We start from the raw sequence: 22709 nt of genomic DNA, 5'->3' as shown, positions 1-22709 counted from the left end.
AAGGTGCAGACCTAGTTGAAAAATATTATGCTGGAACTCCAAAGATCACTGCACTGGAAAGGAAAGGAACCATGTGTAAGCACTGGAGAAGCAGATGATCTGAACATATGTTAAGAAATGGGGTAAAGGTTTTCCAAGCAACACTCCTTAAAACCACAAGATGGTACCAGATTTTGGAATGTGTCATCTAGCAAGTGGCATTTGGAGAGCATGTTTTAGTATACAGTATGTGAGATGAACAAGAACTCCATCTGAGGACTAACCATCCCCTCTACTCTATATTCTGAGCTTTGCAAGTGAACTGCAAGTGCTCCCTCCAAAGGAACAGTAAGAAGTCTCCTAGAAGGTTCTTGAAGCATTTGAAGCAAAACTGTATGTTTGATATGGGTGAAACATTCTATAGGAAATGCCATATCTACTTTGTGGTTTTTAGAAAAAAAATAAATAAAAAACATGTATGTAAGGGGGGAAAAAAAACCCTAACCATGTTTGGAAAGTAATTTTTCAGGTGAATCAGGCACCTGGAAATTGGAGCATTTTCCAGCTCTTTATTGGATTTACTTTAGCAAATTGCTCCCAGTTATATATATATTGTGGTTAATAAAGCAAAATTAGGAGTAGTGACAAAAATTGCTTGCATTAGCAAGCTCTTGGAAAAGGTGTCATTCTCTTCTAGATGAGGCAACAGTTTCTCCTTCTGCAAAATAACATTATTAATAAAAGTGCAATGCAGCAGAAACTCAAAACTGTTCCATTGCTACACAGGCTATTCTACTGTCTGTGTCTGTAAATGTCAAAAACAATGTTTTCTTTTACTGCTATATTAGCAAAGATCTTATTTTCACAACCACTATAACTTCTGTCAAGTAGAATTAGTTTCTTAAAGCCTGTTCTACAGTAACTTAGCTCTGTGAAAAGGCTTTTATAGTTTTCAAGCTCCCAGCAGCCATTCAGAAAGTTTCAGACACTTAAAACAGCACATAGCAACTTTGGTGAGGCGGGAAAGAAATGGCTTAAGACAACCATTTCCAACTTCCTTATTCCTTCATCGTCTTACAGAAATAGCAGCCGAAATATGTCAAGTCAAGGCACCCTAAGCAGTCACTGCAGATCAGCTACAAGCACTTTAACAAGGTAATTACTCTTCAACCATGCCAATTCCTAAATGAGTTTCATTAAACATCAATAAAGTAGAACAGCAATGCCTGTTATGCCAGTTAAGTGAAGCATACCCGGACAGGGTTTGATGGTGATACCAAACTGAGTGGGAGCAGGCATGTCTAAAGGGAGAGCCAACCTGCAGGAACACCTGGATGGGCTGGAAGAATGGGCTAACAGGAACAGTGAAGTTCAACAAGGACAAGTGTAAAATCTTCCACCACAGAACTCATAACCCAGCAGTAAAGAACAGACTAGAATCTACCCAGCTGGGGAGCAGGTTTGTGGAAAAGGACTAGAACATTGTGGTGGACAACAAGCTCAATACAAATGGAGGAAGCTGGCAAAGAAGCCACAAGATGCTGGGCTGCATCAACGAGAGCATCACCAGCAGACAGAGATAAAGTCATTATTCCTCTCTGCACAGCACTTGTCAGGTCACACTTATTACACTCCCTTCAGTGCTGGATCCTGCTATTAAAAAAAGAAAAAAGTCCAAGACATGGACAATCTAGAGACAGTCCAACACAAAGATAATCAAAGGACTCGGAAGCCTGCCAAATGAGGAAAGGCTGAGACTGCTGGGTTTATTCAGCCTTGAGACAAGACTTACAGGAGAACTTAGTACAATGTTCCAGTATTTCAAGGGTGGCTACAAAGAAGATGGAGACTCCCTTTTTACAAGGAGTCACATGGAAAACAAGAGGGGTAGTGGGTACAAGTTATTCTGGGGAAGATTCCAATTAGACATGGAAAATTTGTCACAGTGAGAACAATCATACATTGGAATAATCTCCCCAGGAAGTGGTGGACTCCCTAACACTGATCATTTTAAAATCTGGCTGGACAGAGTGCTGGGCTAGGGTTCAAATTAGACCAAGTTATAGCAGTATGAAAATTATAGGGTAAAATACAGCTGCCACTTCCTGGATGGAATGCTGTGAGCATGCTCAAATCCTATCCCACAATGATTCCATGCGCACACAATCTGCAACCTCAAGCACATGCTAACGGGAAACAGAGTGGAGCAGAGTGGAAACTCCTTGATCAGGCTCTGTTGAAATCAAATGGTCCTTTGTAGCTGATAAACCAGTACAGCACCTGTCAACCAAGGGAGATAGAGCAGGTATTTTGCTGCTGAACCAGCAACTGTGGTGAAATCACTCATCTGAGATGAACTCTGTTCTTTGTAACTTAACTGTAATATTAACTTACACCATCATCCCAAAGTTACCTGCCCCCAGTGTACGACCACCCCCCACTGAGCACATACTCTGTATTTTATTGACTATATCTGTAGCAGCTAAGCAAAAGAATTTCACATCAATGAGTAACAAAAGTATGTATTACTACTAGAGTCACTCAAGATCCTCCCAAATGAACATTGAAGGGTCCCATAACAGGACACAGACTAGTCAGGCACAAGGATCTGGGCTTTCCTGGTGTGCTGACAGACTAATCAAACACTCAAGGTTTGAGGAAACCTCCACTTTTCACATGACAACTTTCTTGTGCTTCCGACAAGAAATGTCAGACCAGATGATTCTTGAGATCCCTTTTAATCTGGTATTCTACAATTCTATGACTTTGAAACCTTACTGTCACAACTTGTTAATGTTGTCCATAGCAGTCATTTCATAAATGACCAAAGTCTGATTTTACAGAGCATACTTACCTGCTATTCTCATGTTTAGTCTTCAGCCAGCTAATGACACTATTGCATTAAAACAGCCACCTACGGGAAACAAACAAAAATAAAAAATAAAGCAAAAACTAAAATTATTCACCGTAATTAGAGCCAAAAAAGCACTTTTGTGATGAGTAAAAAAAAACCCATCCATTTTCTAGTCAATAAAAGTAACGATGATTGTTCTGAATACCTGTTTCTTAACACTCACAGCTATGGGAAGATTTAAGATATATTTCTGATGTCTTGCTTTCATCTGTTTCTCCACAGAAGAAGTATTCTGAAAAAAACCATAAATTTCATCTAATCCCCTACAAATTCAGTTTAACTTTCAGTCCTTCAATTTGTGACCTAAGTACTTACCAGTGCACTATCTAAGCAGTCTTCAGTTTCCTAAAGCTATGTGGTAAAAGTCAACAACTCCACCTGCACTCCATCAAAACCCTACCTGCTTCTGGGTGCAAGTTGCTATTTGGCAACATAGCATAGCAAACTATGCTTTGGAGAGGAAAGATTTAAGCATTTTGGTCTCTAGGATACTACATAAACGGCATTCAATGGAACTGAAAGAAGGTCAGCACTTTAATCTCTACATCACAGAAATGTAACAACACATTTGTCACTCATAGGTACAGACAGAGGAATAACATGACAGTCAACAATGACAGAAGCACCAACCCTAGTACAACAATTACTTCAGAATAAACTGAAAACCACTCTAAGCAAACAGTGCCTAAGCATCTACCAGCTTCTTGAGAAGAGCAGGTCACCACACCGAGTCAAACTGGGCCACAAACTCCACAGGCTCTGAATAAAAGCTCCCACCTCCTCCTCAAGAAGCTCAGGGTCCAGGGGCCATACCCAATCTTCTGCACTCCACCTGCAGAGCCAGAGCTGCTCCAGGGGGGCTCTGTACCATGCTCATGCTCAGTCCTGGTGCACACATGCTGCACTGAGCCTGGACATCTGGTTCAACTTTTCCCAATGCAGGGATCTTGTTAAGTCATATACACTATTGCCACACTGAAAATGTAATCAGCTATCACTATAATCCAAGCAGCTGCCCCAACCCATCACAAAAGCTACAGCATCCCTAACCCTCTGCAGTCCTATGCCATGATTTTGAAAAACATCAAAAACATTATCTTTAGAAATTATTAGAAAAACTGCTGTTATTAGAAATACAAATTATTTGGAGACAAGCACTAAAACACCCACATAGTTCTCATGGTCTATACTAGGGAGAAAAAGTCAGTATTATGCAGGCAACCTTTTGCCTTCACTTAGTTCAGTATCTTCAAGTTCAGTGGTGTGTGTTCAGACCCTCTTTTCTGAAGACTCAGTCATTGTGCCCTATCCCTTCAAGTTTACATGAAAATGTCAGCATAGGAATAAACAGGGAAAAAAAAATCCAAGTACAGAAATATTTGTTTCCATTCTATCAGAATTTGAAAATGCTTATCACCAAAGTTTAAAAGCAGACAAATGTTTTTGAGTACTAATGTTGTACAGTAAAGGAAATCTCACAGCATATTATAGACCATAATATATCCATTTAGCTGCAGCCACACATATTATATCCTCATAGAAGAACTTTTTTCAGGGAAAGGCTAGTATTTATCTGTCTTGTAAAAAGGCAAAAATGAATCTGTTGGGGCAGATAAACTCATTTTATTTCAAAGTCTGGGAATAGAATTATTCTAGGCTTCTTCCTCTGCAGATACCCAGAAATATCTCAATGTTACAATAAACACTGGCTGTTCTTTGAACAACTATAAGCTTGTTTTAGGTCTGCATTGAAAAAAAAAGTAGTTTCCTTTTTTGTTTTACCCTGAACAAAACCACATCATGAATTCAAAGCATGTAAATAAGAATATGAACAAAACCAGAAAGAAGAATCTAAGTGAAACAATCACATGATCTAACCTTGACTGCTTTTATCCCAATATTCCCTTTCACCCATTTCAGGGATCATTATTTGCTGCAATCAACAAATAAAAATATGCATTCTTTTTTAAGTATGGAATGTGGCTTGATTTAGAAAAAGAAAAAATGAGTATACTATGCCTAAACTTGAAAGGAATGTAAAACTTTAGTGATTCTTTTTCTAAATTACAGTATACTGAAAAATCATGAGGTTTGATTTACCAAAAAATACAGTAGTGCTACAGTACAGACAAGTGTTACACAGCACTTTCCAGCTGCAGGAAAATAATTTATGGACATCAAGTCCTTCTCCTACACTTATTATCTTAGATTGTTTTTTTGAAGTATTTCAAGACAGAACAGGAATAAATCAGGTCAAGCTGTGAACCCTTATAAATGCTTATGGACCATTACTCCACATCTTTGGTATAAGATGTCATTAGATTTGGAATTTCATAACTGAAATTAGAGAACTGTTTAGAATTGGTATGGAATTTTTAATAGTCTACATTTTTGGATCATTTAAAAACAAACAACACAGAATCACAACTGAGCTTGCTCAAACTCGGATGCAGAAAACCAGTACCAACAACATTCCTTTGATTGCTTTAGAAATGAGCCAAAACAACCTACACTCTATTTTTCTCTTCTTTGACATAAATTCCATCAAGCAGAGGCAGGAGAATTAGAACCTTAGTATACTCCTGACTTAGGAGGGTCAAGTAATACAAATAACCATTTATTACTACATCATTCTCTGTCAGGCAGTACAAAAAGGCCCCTCTGTATCCTTTATTAGAGACTGAGGCAGGAGCTGCAGCCCACGGCAGGGTTGACAGGCAGTGTCCCCATGAGTACAGCAGAACCCAAGGAGGGGCAAAGGCCAAGGAAAACACCACAAAACAGGCAGCAGAAGCAAGCAACATCTTCAAGTTGCAAAGTAAATGGCTGGGTTTGGGAAGCATCATGTGACTTAAATACAGATTTTCTTTTTCTTCAGACTGCTTTCTTAGCACAAAACTTAGGAAGTTTTTCAAAGTCTACAGCTTGGACAGCAGAAAGAAACCAAAAATTCTCTCGTGCAACAGTGCCTTGAAATGAAAAGTTATCCACAAAAGACTCTGAACAGGAGAAGACAAGAAATTAGAGGTTATAAAATCCTTTTTGAATGCTGGCACGTCACTGTCCAGTTCCCCACACAAAGTTGCACATCCATCCATGCAGAAAAAGATTATTTATTCTAGATACAAACTAGGGAGAGGATATACGTAAAGACAGCAGGGAGCTGAGATTACTGGTTGCTTTTTTCCTGCCTCCTTGTGCATCCCAAATAACCCCATTGACAGTTTAAAATGCTCTCCATGGGGCACAGAAAACAGCAGTTTACAATAAAAAAAAAAAAGGTAGGAAAAAACCAAAAAAAACCAAGGGCTTTCCCCCACTCTGTTCCACCTGAATAATTTGTGTGCTATGACATACCCAATACAAATACAAAAATTTCATATATGTATTTCATATATAACTCCACAGAGCTACTACAAATATTTTTGTTCATACCTAAACTAGTTTCAATAAGTAGACCAGTAGATGCTTGCTTTAAAAACTAACCTGTGTCTCTTGAGGGAATCCTGCTAGGCCCTTCCCAAAGGAAGCTAATAATATGACTTCATTTAGGAAAATTACAAGCCTATAATCCTTCCAAGCAAATCATTATCATATTTTTTTAGATGATATAAAGTTTCTAACACATCGAGTTTTTTCATGTGTTAGACCAAGTGGTCATCAAGCAAGTTTTCCTCCTAGAATCATTGTGCAAGAGGAAACGGCATTGAGATAATTGACAAATTAACACTTCCTATTAATCTGGCCTCACTGACATAACACTGAATGAAGAGCAGATTTCAGTCCCAAACTGAATGCAATTCAGTTTGGTTAATTCTTTATCAGGCTTTTCTCAACACTTGTCCAGAGATGGGACACACGTCACTAGGGCAGGAGCACAGCCTCTGCCCTACTTACTGTGCAGAAAGCTGTGGCCACTTACCACAAACTTTGCCTTAAGAGGGGTTTCAGATATGATTGTAATTAATGTTTTGAAGGATGATAAGGAAACATGTAGATTAGTCTATTTCATTTGCAGGATAATAGTATTTCCATTAGCAACTTGATAACACAAGTGGATTATGCTTACAAAAAGGGCACACAAAAACAAGCAAAGATGAGAGGCAAGAATTTAGAAGGTCAAGATAATTTTGAATGCTGACCTTAGCTGATTAGGAAGAGGTCTCAAAACCAATAACAATACTTAATAAAACCGAAAATTATACACTCCAAAATTGACATCAAGTGCAGCAAAACAAGCAGCAGAAATGGAAAAAGAGATTATAGCAGCTCCCTGATATTGGGGTCAACAATGTCGTACTGCCACAAAAGTCTAACTGTTCATTGTGAACTGCACTGATAGGACAGCTGCATATGGAAAAAAAAGCAATTACTCTGTACAGCCTAAATAAACAAAAAATACCCTACTCTATGTGCTATCTTGACTTTTAATTGAGACTTGTGTACTTTTTTCCTATCTCAATGCATAATCCCCAAATGGAAGAATCTAGATAAGAATTACATGACCTAAATAAACCAACTAAGGGATAAAAGAATCAAGTCTGCTTTGCAAGGAACTGTGAAAGAGAGAAGTCAGTCTTTATCTCTTATCTTCAAGGTGTAATTCTAAAATTTTTTAGAAATTCTTTTTTTTTTAAATACTACTACTATTTATAGCAAATTTAAAATATATATTAAAGACATTATTACTTTAAATATATATTTTTATAATGAAAAAAAAATGCTGAGAAGAACCACTCTCGGTATTCCCTGGCTGCTGTTTACCTATTTGCAGTTATAAGTATATAACCTTACAGTTACAAGGATAAACAAAAAATTAAAAGGAGGCTGTAAATAATCATAAAAGTCTGGAAACAGAGACAATTTTTCTTAACACAGATAGTCTACAAGGTGTGAGCTAATGTCCCCTTCAATATTAAGCCCACATTTCTATACTATTACATGCAAATCTGTACCCAGGTTATGTAATATTAAATGTGTGGCAGCCTGACATGTTTTGCATTCAATTCAGGGGGAATTTTTTTCCCCAGACCAGGACTTAAGTGTTTGTACACTTTCTGGCAAGGTCAAATAATGTTATACCTGGTTTTGTATGTATCTGCTGTTTGTTAATATGACCAGACCCAAAGGAAAAAATCAAAAACACTCCAGCTTTTAGCTTTATTTCCAAGACTTTAGTAGATTAGGCCATTGTCTTTTGTATTTGGGTTTTTGGGGGTTTTTTTTAGCACAAACTGCATTCCTCAATGATTAGCAGATGCATTTTATTCCGTGAGAGAACAGCAAAAAATTCTCCAAACAAACAAAAAAAAATTAGCTTTTCATACCTGGCAAAATATAATCACAGTGTTTAATTCAGCTTCTGTTGATAAGATATTTCAGTCTGCTGTGTTCAAGCAGTTCAGAGCAGTGGTGGTTTTTTACTCAGTATTACACAGTGAATTAGATATGTCAAGGACAGCATTAGCTATTCTTATGTGAATTCTGCTTTTAAACAGTGGTTGTGCCAACCTGAATTATATGCCATGGACAAAAGAGGTGAGACATCCAAAAGCATTCAAGACTATTTTATTTAAATGCAGGATGTATTTTCTTATCCAGATGATTGCTTACTTTTCTGCTAGGCTATGAATAGTTTTTCCAATACATTTACAAAATTAATTTCATTTAATTTGAAATTAGTGAAGTACACACATGGAAAAGAATTAAAGTAAATAGTATAACTCAATTTTATAGTCATAATCACACACCATTTGTGTCTTCTGGAAACACAGGCTATCACTCCTACAGGAAGCAATCCTACATCCATACAAATTCTTTGAGGTTCTGGTAAAACTCCACTTAGGGAAAAGGTTTGTCCACACAGAAAAATTTAGAGACTCAGGAATATGTATTTTCTTTTCTCCCTTGTGACAAATGTTACCATGAAGTAAAAATATTAATTTCTTATAAAAATGAGAATCTTATAAGAATTGTGTTCTTCCAAATACATATCAAGATTCATCTTGGTATTCCAGACAACTGAATCAGAATCAAAGTGTTAGCTTGTAAATACAAATTTTACTTCTATCAAATTATAGCTACAAAAAATGAATGTAGATAAATGTAGGAAATTAAACCCAAGCTTATTCCAAAATTAGGAGATAATCCAGCTACTGTTGCATGTCCTGTGTTGGGACTACCACTCTGTGGTTTCACTTTTAGGAAAGGAAATATACACGAGAAGCAGCATTGTGCTGGAGTGTTTTGAAAGTTGATGTGCAAAACAAACCTTTCCCAAACAGCATGTCAAATCACTGACCATGCAAGCTTTTGCTAGTGGCATCAAGCCAGAATTTTCATCTTAGGCAGCACACAAACTAGCCAGTCTCAAACACTGAAAAATTCTTCTGAAACCCAAGAAGCTGAGATAAAAGTACTAAGGCATTCATTCTTCCCACAGAGAATCAAACTCAAGCCATATTCCTTCTGCAATTAAAACAACGAAACCACAGCAATCCAAGAAAAGCAAGCAACACAACCAATCAACAACAAAAAATTAGCCTTATACCAATATCTCAATCCATACTTTGAAGACTCTTCCCAATTATTACAAAAATGTTCTGGTCCATATAGATAAGAATGTGATTTATGCTCCCTAAAACCCACGCTATTTATATGTTATAAAGGAAATTGTACCATTACTGCTGACATACCTATTGAAGAGCATCTTAACTCTCTGTTTCATGTGGTTGGATAATATCACATATTGAAGTTCAGATAGATAAAATCATCAAGGACTAATTGCTGAACTTCATCCACCAACTTACATCCCCACATCATCACAGCAAACTACATAAATATCACAATAAAGATTTAAAAGAATGAGGTAACTCAAACTATTTTGTAACTGAAACACTGCTGTAATTACCACCTGTTCAAAAGTTTAAAACTTAATTAGTTGTTTTCTGTCATACTTTTAAGAAACAAATTACAACCTTGATTTCATAAGACAGCAAAGTCTGTTCAGTTTTCCCACAACAGGAAGTAGATAAAGCTTTGCAATACTTTAATCTGTGGGATCACCAGGTCTCACTTGAAGGTGTTGCCAGAACTTAGGAGATGTTTCCAATATACAGGAGCATTCACATCAATAAAAAATGCCAAGCCTCTTATTAGAATATTGCACCACTATCAAGCAATATTATCCTGCCCTGCTATAGAGCAATTCTCAACAGAACTACCATACCAAAGGATATGTGCCTGAAGAACAATAAATAGTAAGTAATAATAAATAAATTAATAATAATAAAGTACCCATAACTGCTACTTCACAGAATGGCTCAGGTTGGAAGGGACCCCAGTGGGTCATCTGGTACACCCTCCCTGCTCAAGCAGGGCCATCCCAGAGCACATGGCACAGGACTGTGGCCTGTTCTTGAGTATCTCCAGTGAGGAGATATCTCCACAGCATTTCTGGACAACCTGTTCCAGTGCATGGTCACTGCACAGTAAAGAAGTTCTTCCTCAGAAGAACTCTAAGGTGGAACTTCCCATGCATCAGGTTCTGCCCACTGCCTCTTGTCCCATTGCTCAGCACCACTCAGCAGAGCCTGGCTCCATCCTCTTGGCACCCTCCCTTCAGATACTGACAGACATATATATATATATATATGTATATGTACATATTATATATATATGTACATATTATATATATATAAAATAAAAAAAACATAAGCCATATCTGAGAGGAATAATTTCACCAAAAAAAAATCTAGGGACAATGCATTTTTTAATATATTATATATTTACATAATTTGTACACTTTAATATTTAGTTAACAACTGGCATATATCCACGAAGTAAAATTCAACACAGACATTTTCTTTCCTTTGAGATTTTATAATCTAAGCATCATCATGAATGGAGAAATCTAAAATTAGGCTGCATAGCAATTTACTGCATGCCATTACCTATGTAGAAATTTACCACATTAGGAACATATAAACTCCTTTGAGGAGCAGCATCCCTCAGTGACAGAAAGGTGCTTATTACAGTGACCTTTCCACTGTGACTCTATGCACAGCTGACACAAAGATGCTGATATTCAAGCACTGCATACTCTAACAACTCATTGTGATTCCCTCTGGATCATACTGTTCTAAGAGAAACTCTCTAATTGTTATGGGAACTCCTTTAATCAACCTCTGCCTGAATCTACTCAAATGCAGTTCCAAGAGCATTCATGTGTCACTGACATTCAGCTGACCAGCAAGTACACAGACAGCCAGGGCAGCCCCCCTAGAAAGTGCAAGAGTATCAAGGCTGATCCAAAAGCACAATTAAGTGTCTGGGAGCAGGTCAGTGTCTTCCTAGCAGCGGTAACCCTAGCAAACGCCAAACATCTGTGAAATGATGCCTCAACTAACTGATACCAAAACAGATTAAAATGAAAAATTAAAATAAAAAACCTTTGCTACTAGAAGATGGTTACTTTCTCCTCAGACGAACGACAACCGGAGCGAGGGTGGGAGAAGGGAAGCCAGCCAGCCACAAGAAAGCAAGTCTTATGAATAGAGAGGAGACTCTCATGTATCTCCAATGGTAAGATTTTAACTGGACTGTCATGAGAACTAGCACGTGTTTGTACATATAAACATATTGTGCAACTTTCTGTCACTAATACTGACTCAACAGTATATCAAATGTAGGGCAAAGTTTACTCCAGCAGCTCCCTCTGTCCCTAGAGTCTTACGAAGTTCCTCCTCTCTTCCACAAAGTCAGTTCCACATTCTCTTGGCACTGAGGGTATGTGAGGCCAAGGCTGGAAAATGCTATTTGCAGCTCAGTCTGCAAATTAAGACACAAACTATTTTTGTATTATAAAAAACAGTATTGTATATGGGGAGCAAAAATAGTAGAACAATTCCAAAAGAGTAGCTATTGTTAATGCCCTGTGAAAACTTCAGTGTGACTAAATTTCAGGAACCTTGGGTGAAATACCATTTAATATAGTAATTCACCACTTATCATAAACATAAAAGAACTACTGAAGAAGGATAAGATTTTTAAATTTATAGATAACACTGAGACACAAGCAGCCAGAAAAAAATTTACAGGGTGGAATTAGAGTTACAAATTAGCCAGAAAAATATTCATTTATTTATTTTAACAAAAAAATCCTAAATTCCTCTTGGGATGCATATACCTTTAACAAAAGTATGAGCAGGCTATGCTTGGATTCATGGTAAGACACAGAATTGTAGATGATGAAGCAGGAAGCCAGAAGCACCTATTTATAGGTTACAGATGCTTAATCTAAGAAATACTAGGAAATGAGATTTCAAGTAGCAATATCAGTTTAAAGTTCCTTCCTCATCACCCTTCTATCACATCCTCATGCCAGGAGATCTCAGACATATATAGTATGAGGAAGCATGAAAACTGATGAGAGAGGTGAGCTCACCTGCCAGGCTGCTCCAGCTCACATGATTTTGCTCACTAAGGAAACTTAATGTACTAAAAGAGACTATAACTTAGATTAGAGGACAACTTTCAAGAGAGGCAAAGTGAAGCAGAATCAGGCTGCTAGTTTTGCTCACCCATGTCATGATCTCACTGCACAACTATCAGATTTCTGACACTGATGCAAATTACATTTTTTCTGAGAATTTATGTACAATCTTGGTTTCAGACCAGTGTGACACTTCTCAGTTCCTTTTAAAATGCATAACAACTACAATAATTCCAGAACTGCTGACAGCAAAACAATTGTCACAGGGCTAATGCAGCTGGCCACTGGCAGGTGAAACATGGAGGTTTACAATAATTATGCCTTAAGTCCTACACAGTCCCAGCAAATATTGGTGAAAAACTCAGAAATGAACATACACATGACTTATATAATGACTCATGAACATACTGATTACCAATATAACTAGAAAGACCTGCAGCCATTACACTCACATGTCAGTCCCCTGACTTCACTGGAACTACAGGTTTAAAATACCAAACCTAAGTTCTATTTGAATAACAAATCCTCTTTGATCAATTTAAATCTTTAAGAACAAGTTCTCTGTATCTACTGTGGGTTCATTTTATGGACACCTAACCTTCAGGCTGCAATATAATTTGTAAGTAGACAGGTATTTTTGCACAGTATCAATCCGTCTTATGATTTTGTTTAAAAAAAATAAAAAATCTGTTTCTTGCATGTTAGTATTTTTCCCAAAAAAACTGAAAACTAAATATTCAGGAACTCACATTTTAAATATTAATCTTCCAAAGTCCCACTGAAATTTTAAACTCTAAATTATCCCTCCCTTCTACAAGCACTAAGAATTCTCATTAAATGTGGGTGGCCACTGGATGGTTGCACTCAAAGAGGTGTAGTCCAGTGTCCAAGAGACTAGAGCAGTGCCAAGTGGTGTGCCTCAGAGGTTGGTACTGGGATGGTGATTAGACACAGGATGGTGAACTGACACACTGGAGGTTTGCCAGCAGGTAATCCATCCCTGGAAGCACTCAAGGCCAGGTTTGGATGGGGCTTTAAGCAACCTGCTCTAGTGGAAGGTGTCCCTGCCCATGGCAGAGGGGGGCTGGAAATAGATTGTCTTTCAGGCCCTTTCCAAACCATACCATTCCATGTAGAGCATATATGTCCTAAAGCACTTGGGCTACACTTGGAGAGGCTGGACAGGAACTCCTGGTTCCCTGAAGCAACTGTTATTATCTATTTACCCTGCACTCTTACTGGGTGAAGTGGTCAGGACTTCTACAAAGATGGAAGCAAGCAAGGGCCTCCAACAAACAGGTGCTTCCTCCATCCTGAAGTGATTAGATATTATTACATGACAATAACAAGCTATTTGCTTGTGAAGAGCCTACCTGCAGGCTTAAAACAAGTCACAAAACTTGTTTTGCCACACAAACAACTATGCTAATCAACGGTTAGAAAAGATTTCTTCATACTTAAAAGAAACCCTGAGGGAAAATATGTGCTAATGAGAAGACACCTATACCTTGAGAAGTTTCGAAAGCTTTAAAAAAGAAAACAACATGACAGTCATTAAATAGCCTTTTCTGGTGTGGGTTTGTGGTTTTGAATATTTTTCTAAATAACTCCCCAATTAGTATTACATAAATACTTCGTTAAAAGAGAGGAGCAGTCAGCTGGTTTCACCAGCAAAGAGCAACCACGGGCTCCAAGTCTGTGCGATATAACAGGCCACACAGAATATTCAAAATATCTGGAATATGCAAGGATCTTCCAAGTCCGGAGTTACTGCCATTTAACCTCTTTTAAATGTGAGAAAATGGGAAGATAAACAAGTCAGGCGAATTACATAGCCTCTCAGTGGCTCAGCCATACACGTGACTTAACATATGGTTAGGCAAATAGGCATTTACCTAAGAGAAAAAAAAAAGAAAAAAGTAATTTCTATATGTTTTCCTACTTCAGCAACTCAGAGGCACAGAGCCTGCTTCGACAAGTATCTCTCTGCAAACTGCACATTTAACTTCCTTAGGAGTTCACGGCTGCTCTCTGTACCGATGCATTCATTTAGCGTTCCTGTTAAACAAGAGCTGAGCCACACAACCCAGGTGCCAACAGCGTGTGCGACCCCGTCCTCCACAGGGAAAGCCACGGGAACACCAGCACCGAGCAGCAGCAGCAGCTGACTTGGTTTCAGCAGGAAGGGGCTGCCACGCTGCCAGGGTTTCACTCATTTCCCTGGAGCGGGGCGTCCTGCCGGCCCGACCCGGTGCCTCCTCCCCCTCCTGCTCCTCCTGCTCCTCCGCCGCAGCTCCGGCCGCTCGCCGCCCGCCCCGCCGCCTCCAGCCTGGCCCCGAGCCCCTGCCCGAGCCGGGGACCCCCGCCCAGCGCCCCGCCCGGCTCTGCCCCGCGGCCCCGGCCCGCCTCCCTGCCGGGGCGGGAGGGGATGGCGGAAGGGCCAGGCGGGCCGGGGAAGGGGCGCCGCCGGGGAAAGCCGGCCGCGGGGGCAGGGGCTGGCGGCCGCCCCGCGCAGAGGAGAGCGATGCGCGCCCGGGCGGCGGAGCCAGCGGCGGGATGCCCGGCGGGGCACGGGCACGGGCCGGCCCCGCGCAGCCCCGCGGAGAACGCGAGCACCTACCGGGGCTGTGGGGCGCGGACACGTCGCGCAGCGTCCCCTCGGCGGCCGCGCCGCGAAGGCTGCCCCGGCCCGAGCAGGAACCGAGCGGAGCCGCCGCCGCTGCGCAGCCGGAGGAAGGCGCGGAAGGCGCCCCCGCCCCCTGCCGGTGGCGGACCGGGAGCGCCGCGCCCCGCCCCGCCCGGCCCGCCCGCCCCGCCCCGCCCCGCCCCGCCCCGCCCCGCCTGCCCCGCCCCGCCCCGCCCCGCCCCGCCTGCCCCGCCACGCCACGCCACGCCCCGCCACGCCCGGCCCGCCCCGCCACGCCCCGGGACGCGCGGGGGCTGCGCGGGGGCTGCGCGGGGCGGCCGCGGGAGCGCTCCCGCACACAGCGAGCCCGGCGGGGCCTGCCCGCCCTCTGCCCGGCCCGGGAGGCACCTGGACACCGAGATGCTTCTGCTGGCTTCCTCTGGCGTTTACACACCTGCTCTTTTTCCTTACCCAAACACACCCCAAGTTATCGTCTGCTACCGCACAGAAATAACATTTTCTGTTTTAAAATAAAGTCCAGCTTTTTTCTTTCAAAAACATAATCAGCAGGACTGGGCACAGCACAGCAACTCTGTGTTATTGCATAAGAAGAAAAGATAATTCCTGTCTCTTCTTTATCCCTTTTTTTTTTTTTTTGGCGCTGATTTTCCTCTATCCCCGCCATGAGTTGCGGTAGGTAGGGAGTTAGGGGTAGTTGGGGTGGGTGGGGATGCGAGCAGAAGAGCAGCATTTTATTTTGTGGAGGATTTCCACTGGCCTAACTCCCTCAGCTGGGCTATTCCTGGGGTGGATATGGAAAGTGCTGGGGAAGCAGAGCTCCAGACTGTAAATTCCACTACTGCCAAACGGCGAAAGAGCATTTTTACAAAATCAGCATGGCGCTTCTCTTAGCCAAGAACAAAGCCACAGACAAAATGTAGGGCATATCGCACATCATCAATGTCAGGTAGACAAAAGGAAGTTTCCGTGTCTTATTTTAACGACCCTGGGTAATAGGTATTTCTTTTATTGGTTTTAAAATAGTGTGCTTTGAGACCGACTGGTCATTGGTATGAGATGGTTATTTGGACATCAGTCAAGTAATTTCGTTAGAAAATTTTCACAACACAATGAAGTTTCAGGCATAATGTAATCTCAAAATAAGCAAAAGAGTACACAGTGGGAGCATTACACAAAGAAAGGAAGGTATTTATAGCTTTTAGTTCTAAATTGCGATATAGATACAAAATAGTTTAACAGAGGGCTTAATATATTAAATTTAACCACGTTCCCCTGGTTATTAATTAGGTGTCAGTAACTGATTAGTCAAGTCGGTATGCTAACAGATGCTGACTCCTTTGATAAACGAATGTTTGCAATTGAAACAAACATTTTAAAAAGATTACATAGGTAGTAATATCAAATTGTTTAAAGAAGAAATAATATTATCTGCACAATAAACAATACCTCAGAATACATCTGTATCAAAGTCAAAAAAAATGAGTTAGACTTGAGAACAGCTGCAATTGAATCCCGTTGATTATTTACTTGGCTGGAAAGGTGCCACAACACACAGAGGGGTGTAGAGTCACACTTGCCTGGAAACGTGGCAGCTGACAGAACCAAAGAAGAAGGGGTAGAAGATACTGCCCTCCCAGTATCTCAAGAAGGCTCATAGTTCCTCTTTACCATTTCTAATTTGTCTTCTAATTGTCCATTTTTCCATATATTAAAATTGCTATACCCATTAAGTAGAGGACTTCCATAAGAAGCATAAATATATATATATATATACCTACAGGACCTTGCTTTTTTATTATTGTCTGTGATGAACTGACCATTTTTTCTTCTGTAGATTAAGTCTGTCATGAAACAGAATGTGTTTCATAGCCACATATATTCTAAATGTTTCATCATGACCTAATATGTTCTAAATTTACAATTTTTAATTCCAAAATTTTGATATTTATTTAGAGATAAATCAATGAAATAACTTGGTTTTATGATTACACTGTCTAGGAAAAACATATACTATAATTTTTTAGTTTGCAAACATCATAAACCAAAGTGTCTTAAGAATTTGTGCGCATTGGGCCTGAACAGAGATGATGACATTGATGGCCTTACTTACATCTTTGACAAATTTCTTTGCTAGTATCTCTAGCATTTGACCTGAACTTTCTTGTCTGTCTCATAACTACATTTTTTTACTAAGTGAAATCAAAGCATTGAACTATGATTTTGGATTATATTGAGAATGAAAACATTTCCTTAAAGTAGTTACAGGAAAACTAGATGTACTGCAAGCCTCATTTAGCATCCTAGAGATAACAGGAATAAATGAAAATAAAGTAAAATACAGAAGCAAACCCTTTCATGTGCTTTACCTTTGTTCTGCTGATTATTGCCCCTGGCAAGAGATGTTCTGCTAATTAATCATGATTCTTGATTCTCAGTTGTGGTATTAAAGCAGTTTCTGGTGACTCTTAAAAGCACGATTTCCCTATAAGCCTGAACTTCATGTTCATATGCTATAAACTGATACTTCTGCCCTAGCAAATCTTTCCATGGCACTTTGAATGAGCCAGACTCAGATTACTGGTGGAGACACAGCTCTCCAGAATTAGAAATATCTGTGGCATAGAAGTTACTTTTCTCAACACAGTAGTGCAGTCATAGGAAACACTTTGCATTTGATAGCACCATTTTGTAGCTGTGATATATAAGCTGCATCCCTAAGCCCTCTTTTAAACCTTATAGAGAGAAAAAAAAAAAAAAAAGAAGTAAAAGAGAAGAAAGTTCCTTAGAGAATGCTACCAGCAATTTGCCTTGAAGAAGTTGGAAAATGTGATTTTCACCAAGGTGTGAGTCTTTTAACTATAAATAGAAACTAAAATATATAAGTACAACATGAATCTCACTCTTCTCTCCCGCCTCTTCCAAACATGTGAGAACATGTATGAAAAAAATCTCCCTTAAAATTATGTTATGTTGGCTTTTTGACTGGTGTTATAAAATTTTATATAAGCAGTATGGGTGTGTGTCTGAAAGAGAATGTATTATTTAGTGTTTGTCCAATGATGTGGTAGAATTCAAAATATTTATACATTCAGTATATATTTTTGTGTCCTCACCCTGTTGCTATCAAAAGTTGATTTTCAAGCAGCCAAAATAGCAGGTCTGATATGAGATGTCTGGGTAACAGTGGGTATGGAACTAAAATCAGTGCTCCAGTTTTAGACGAGAAGCTTCTGAGGAACATTTCCAACTGAGGTTGTACTCATGGAGATCAAGAACAAGCATCACCAGCTGGAAATTGTAGATGTCCTGAGAAAGACACACTACAGACTATATTGTTCATGAGCTGCATTGTAAAAGGTCACGAGTGCCACTCTGAACATCTTGTGGCAGCATGAGAATTCTTCCACACAATAAACCTCCTCCAAATGCAACTGTTTGTCATAGAAAACATATGGAGTTTGCTTCCAAGTTTATTAATATTCATTTCAGCAAGATATTTTTCCTGATCCACGGGCTCTCAACCAGACCCTACCTTTCCCAAGGCAGAGCTCCATGCATCACTGCTGCTCTCTCACAAGAGGTCAGTTCCTGCTCTCCCTCCCAGTCCTGGCTAAACTGCCTGTATCCACCAGTAGCACCACCCCCATGTGTGAGCTATGCCATGACATCACGGTGATCCCAAGGAGATACTGTGGCTCTGCAACTGCATTCCAACCTCTAATCCTCCTATTGATTCTCCATGCTGTATGCATTCATGTACAAGCATGCCAGAAAAGGCACCAGACTGAGCTGATGTCCCAGAAAAAGATATGAGAGCTTTTTCTAATAATGCCATACTTTTGGCACTCTCTTATCACTGTGTATTGGCTTAACCTGACCTCTTTCACCCTGTTCTATGTATTACACCTCATCCCACACCACTTCCTTACTTGATGGTAGGCCGTCATCTCCCTCCCTGTTGTTTTGTCATTCCTAATTTCCAGCTCTCTTTACCATGCTTGCCAATCATGTGGCAGAGCTGCTTTAGCTCCCCTCTTTCAGGAACACCCAGTTTGTTCCTAGCAGTTGACACTCAGATAGGATCTTATAACCATAAAAACCAGGTCCCTGTTATTGATGCCAGCTGCATGATGCCAGCTGATGATCTGCAGTGTCTGTCCACTTCTTTTCAAGACCTGTTTTCCTTTCTCTGGCAGGATTAACCAGAAAACCACCTGGCCCACCGTGTCCTTGACTCTCGCTACCAGAGCCATAGAGTTATGCCTAACATGTTCCCAGCTTCCCAAGCCCAAAACCATTGCTGCCCATGTGGAAGACTAGGAAAGGGTAACAGTCTAAAGCCCCACCAGCCTTTCTTCAGTATCTGAAATACAAGCCCCAGCAAGAAGAAAATTCCCTTTGCCAGCAGGTGAGGTCAGCCTATGGGGACCTTCTTCCCCATACCAGGGAGTCTGCCCCTGCTCTCACCTGCAGGTTGCACCTGGTGGTGTTGCAGGTTCAGGCTTAGTTGGTGCAATTGTTTTCCTGGACCGAGCTGCTGGACCCTCCTGCCAGGGCACTAAGTACTTTGTAGGTGCAGGTCTGCAGATAGGAATAGGAGCCTTCCTCCTGTTGCTAAAGCCAGAGGTTTCCAGTCTTCTTCCCCCCACCTGTGTGAATGTGTGAGGAATGTGCTCTGATTTTTTCCAACACATCACAAAGGATGAGAGAGGAATGGATTGATAGTCTCTCTGTGTCCATCCACACCTTCGTGCTCAAGCAAGATAACCACTCCCCCTGTCTTATCAACATATAAACCATTGTCAGTAGTTATCATGTACATGAGGTACAAGAAGATGCAGCTTGTTAGTTATTCCAAGGCAGGCACCCTTTGGTGCTGTGGTGTTTTGTGCTCTGCTTTTGCTGTGTCTATTCACCCAGTTTGCTAAACTTGTGTTCAGGTTTCTACTTGAATACTAGCTTGTAGATTGTCCAGACAGAAAAAAACCCTAGATCCACCCCACTGAAAATGCAAAGGTGCACAACATCCAGAGGAAGGCAAACTTCTCCAAAGCATGAACTTCTTCTATCAGGTCTGCACAGCAGGCCATGGCCTGTCTTATGACCCTGTCTCTGTAGGAAACCTCACTAGTTCTACTAATGTGACATTGCACGTGTCTTGCAGTGTATGTGCACAAAATGGCTTGCACTTCTGAAAGAAAGTGCTAACAGTCCCTTCTAAAACGAAACAGACAGCAGTTTTGGATTTTGGCATTTGTATTTGCCTGAATGTGGTCTTTCTTCTTTGTTCATTGGTTTGGTTGGTTGGTTGGGGATTTTTTGGGAGGGAGGTATTCTGCTGTTTTTGTTTTTCTTTTTTCTTTTTTTTTTTTTAATTTTCAGCAATAAATCTTGTCAAAAGGAAAATCTATTAACTACTAAAAATAATCTAGGCAAGATTTGAATTCTAAATTTATTTCTTCTCAGTCTTATCAGTCTTTTATCTTGCAAACAGCATAAAGGAAGAGGAGTGGAAGTCTGTTCTGCTGTTGCAGTTAGTTTCTAGGCCAGACATACTGAAATTAAAGTGACTCCACTTAGACTAGACAGAATTGTTACTGTAACAGATTTGAGTTACAAAGTATCTTTTAGTGTACTTTCCTTCTTGTAATGCTCTATTTCTGTTACAAATTCACTGAAGATATTTCTCTGAGAAAAAGGATTGAAATTATCCCTCAATCTGTTCCTTTTAGGGTTTGCTAGAATGTATTGGTTGATCAGATGAAGATACACATAGTTTTCATAGATGTCAGGAGGAAGCTGAAAAGGGCCTCTGGTGGTCTCCTATTTCACTTTTTCACTTCCCATCAGCATCACGACAGAGTCTGGTCTCTGTAAATCACCTATGCCATTACCCATCTATGTTTATAATCCTAATGTGTAATCTAATATGCCTAACCTAAAATCCTAATGTCTAAACCTTCCCTGTTGTAGTGCATACTCATTTCTTCCTCTCATCTACATTATTTGCTTTGCCTGCGCTATTCTTGTTTGTAATATTCTTGTTTGAAGATTTCTGTTTTCTCTCAGTCTTCCCTAAAAAAAATCAGTAACACTCCCTCTAATCCTTACTCACAGATCATGTTTTACAGATTTTCAGTCTCTTTCTCTGGATTGTAATTCCTTTGAAACATGGTAGCCAAACTTCAATACACCTTCCCTATGTAGGCATCACCAATATAAAATAATCTATGGCACACAGTACTCCTCCATGATGCTTTCTTACATTTCATTTACTGATGCTTGCCTGTGTGTGACCCCTACATCCTCATCTGTGGATCTGCCTCCCTGATGAGAGTTTCCAGTCCTATGTTTATGAAGCTGATTTTTGAACTCTAAGTTGTAGCCCTTTTTGTATAATTTCTGCTCTTTGTCAAGAGCTTTTTGATGGTATTCCTATTCTCTAAAACCCCCACAGGCTCCTACAGATTGGTTGTAGCTGCTTATTTAGCAATATTTCATCATCTGGAGTGCCAATGGAAGCAGCATTCTTTACTAGAACAGGACAGGATAGACCACCAGAGCAGCACAGGGGTTTTGGCATTACACAGATGAGTGCATTTTCCTTTCAGCAGTATAGCATCCATGTCATGCAAGTTTTCTTCAGGTCTTGTGTGCCAAGATTGCACCTGAAAATCTCAAAAAAGACAGAGTTCACAACCCTCCTACCATATTGCAGCCACTGCATTTCTCCCATCTGCATGGCCTGTTGACTTGGTTAGGTCACTCACCTAAATAATTTTATTTTTCTTTAGCATGATAAGGCCTCAGATGATTAGCTGAGGAAAGATATCTAGTCTTTGTGGTGTTTGGTGAAACATTTCTTCTTCATTAACAGAATTCTCATTGACTTCACAGCAACAAATGACATTAATCTGACATTTGCCCACCTACCAATAAAACATATTTACAGTCACAGAGTGGTTTTTTACTTACTACCATTTTATAATTGAAATAACTAGAAAATCCTACACCTTTTATACCAGTTTTTGGGACTACAAGGTTTTGTTTCTTGTAGCACTGTTAGAAGCTGTCTAAGTAAATAAAAACTGCTTAGAGAAAGATATACCAAGATCTCTACAGGTAATATCCCCTTACTGTATTTAGGACTAATCTGGTATTAATGCCTGTCTTTAATCAGAGGCAGGCTTCTAGTTCAATTAATTGTTCTGAGCTTAAGAGCATTTATGGACATTAAAGAAATGTGGAAGTGGAGACCAATTAATTATCTTCTGGTATCAGGGTCACTTGATAACAATTTCCCTAACTGAAGGGAACTTAGATTTCAGCTAGAGGAAGGGGTTCCTGGAGGAAAGTCTCAGAATCAAATACCACTGAATGTTCAGAGTGCTTTGCTCATTAACCTGATCCTACCAAATCATGTGGGTGTGGAAAAAATACCCAACAAATAACAGAAAGCCCCATAAAAATAGCTTTATCTACCTCTAACAGAGAGCAATCTGGCTAGAAAATTTCTGGTGAAACATTTCTTCATCAGGGTATGCCATTCATTGAAATCAAAATGTTCCACAAAAGAATTTCCATTTTTGACCAATTTCCAATGGAATCTGGGCAGGTTTCCAAGACAAATGAGCCTGCCAGTTCTCTTCTTAACAGCCATTTGGCTGGTTCCAAGA

General features: G+C 40.1%; 1 protein-coding gene across 2 annotated transcripts in view; it reads right to left on the bottom strand.

Annotated features, from left to right (window-relative positions):
* FAM3C (FAM3 metabolism regulating signaling molecule C) overlaps window positions 1-15190 on the bottom strand; it is a 29729-nt gene extending 14539 nt beyond the window's left edge. Inside the window, exons 1-2 of one of the 2 annotated variants that reach the window (XM_086887002.1) lie at window positions 15007-15190; window positions 2834-2893 (exon numbers count right to left, since the gene is read on the bottom strand). In XM_086887002.1, the coding sequence (XP_086743128.1) occupies window positions 2834-2846 (13 nt within the window). In that variant the 5' untranslated portion in view covers window positions 2847-2893; window positions 15007-15190. Of the gene's footprint in view, window positions 1-2833; window positions 2894-3038; window positions 3126-15006 lie in introns of those variants that run through there. The other variant, XM_086887003.1, reaches the window with a different exon arrangement.
* Between the last annotated feature and the right edge of the window lie 7519 nt (window positions 15191-22709).

The sequence above is a fragment of the Cyanistes caeruleus genome, chromosome 4 (genome assembly GCF_971803275.1).
Source record: "Cyanistes caeruleus chromosome 4, bCyaCae1.hap1.1, whole genome shotgun sequence".
NCBI lineage: Eukaryota > Metazoa > Chordata > Aves > Passeriformes > Paridae > Cyanistes > Cyanistes caeruleus.
This window is presented reverse-complemented; position numbering and strand designations above follow the sequence as displayed.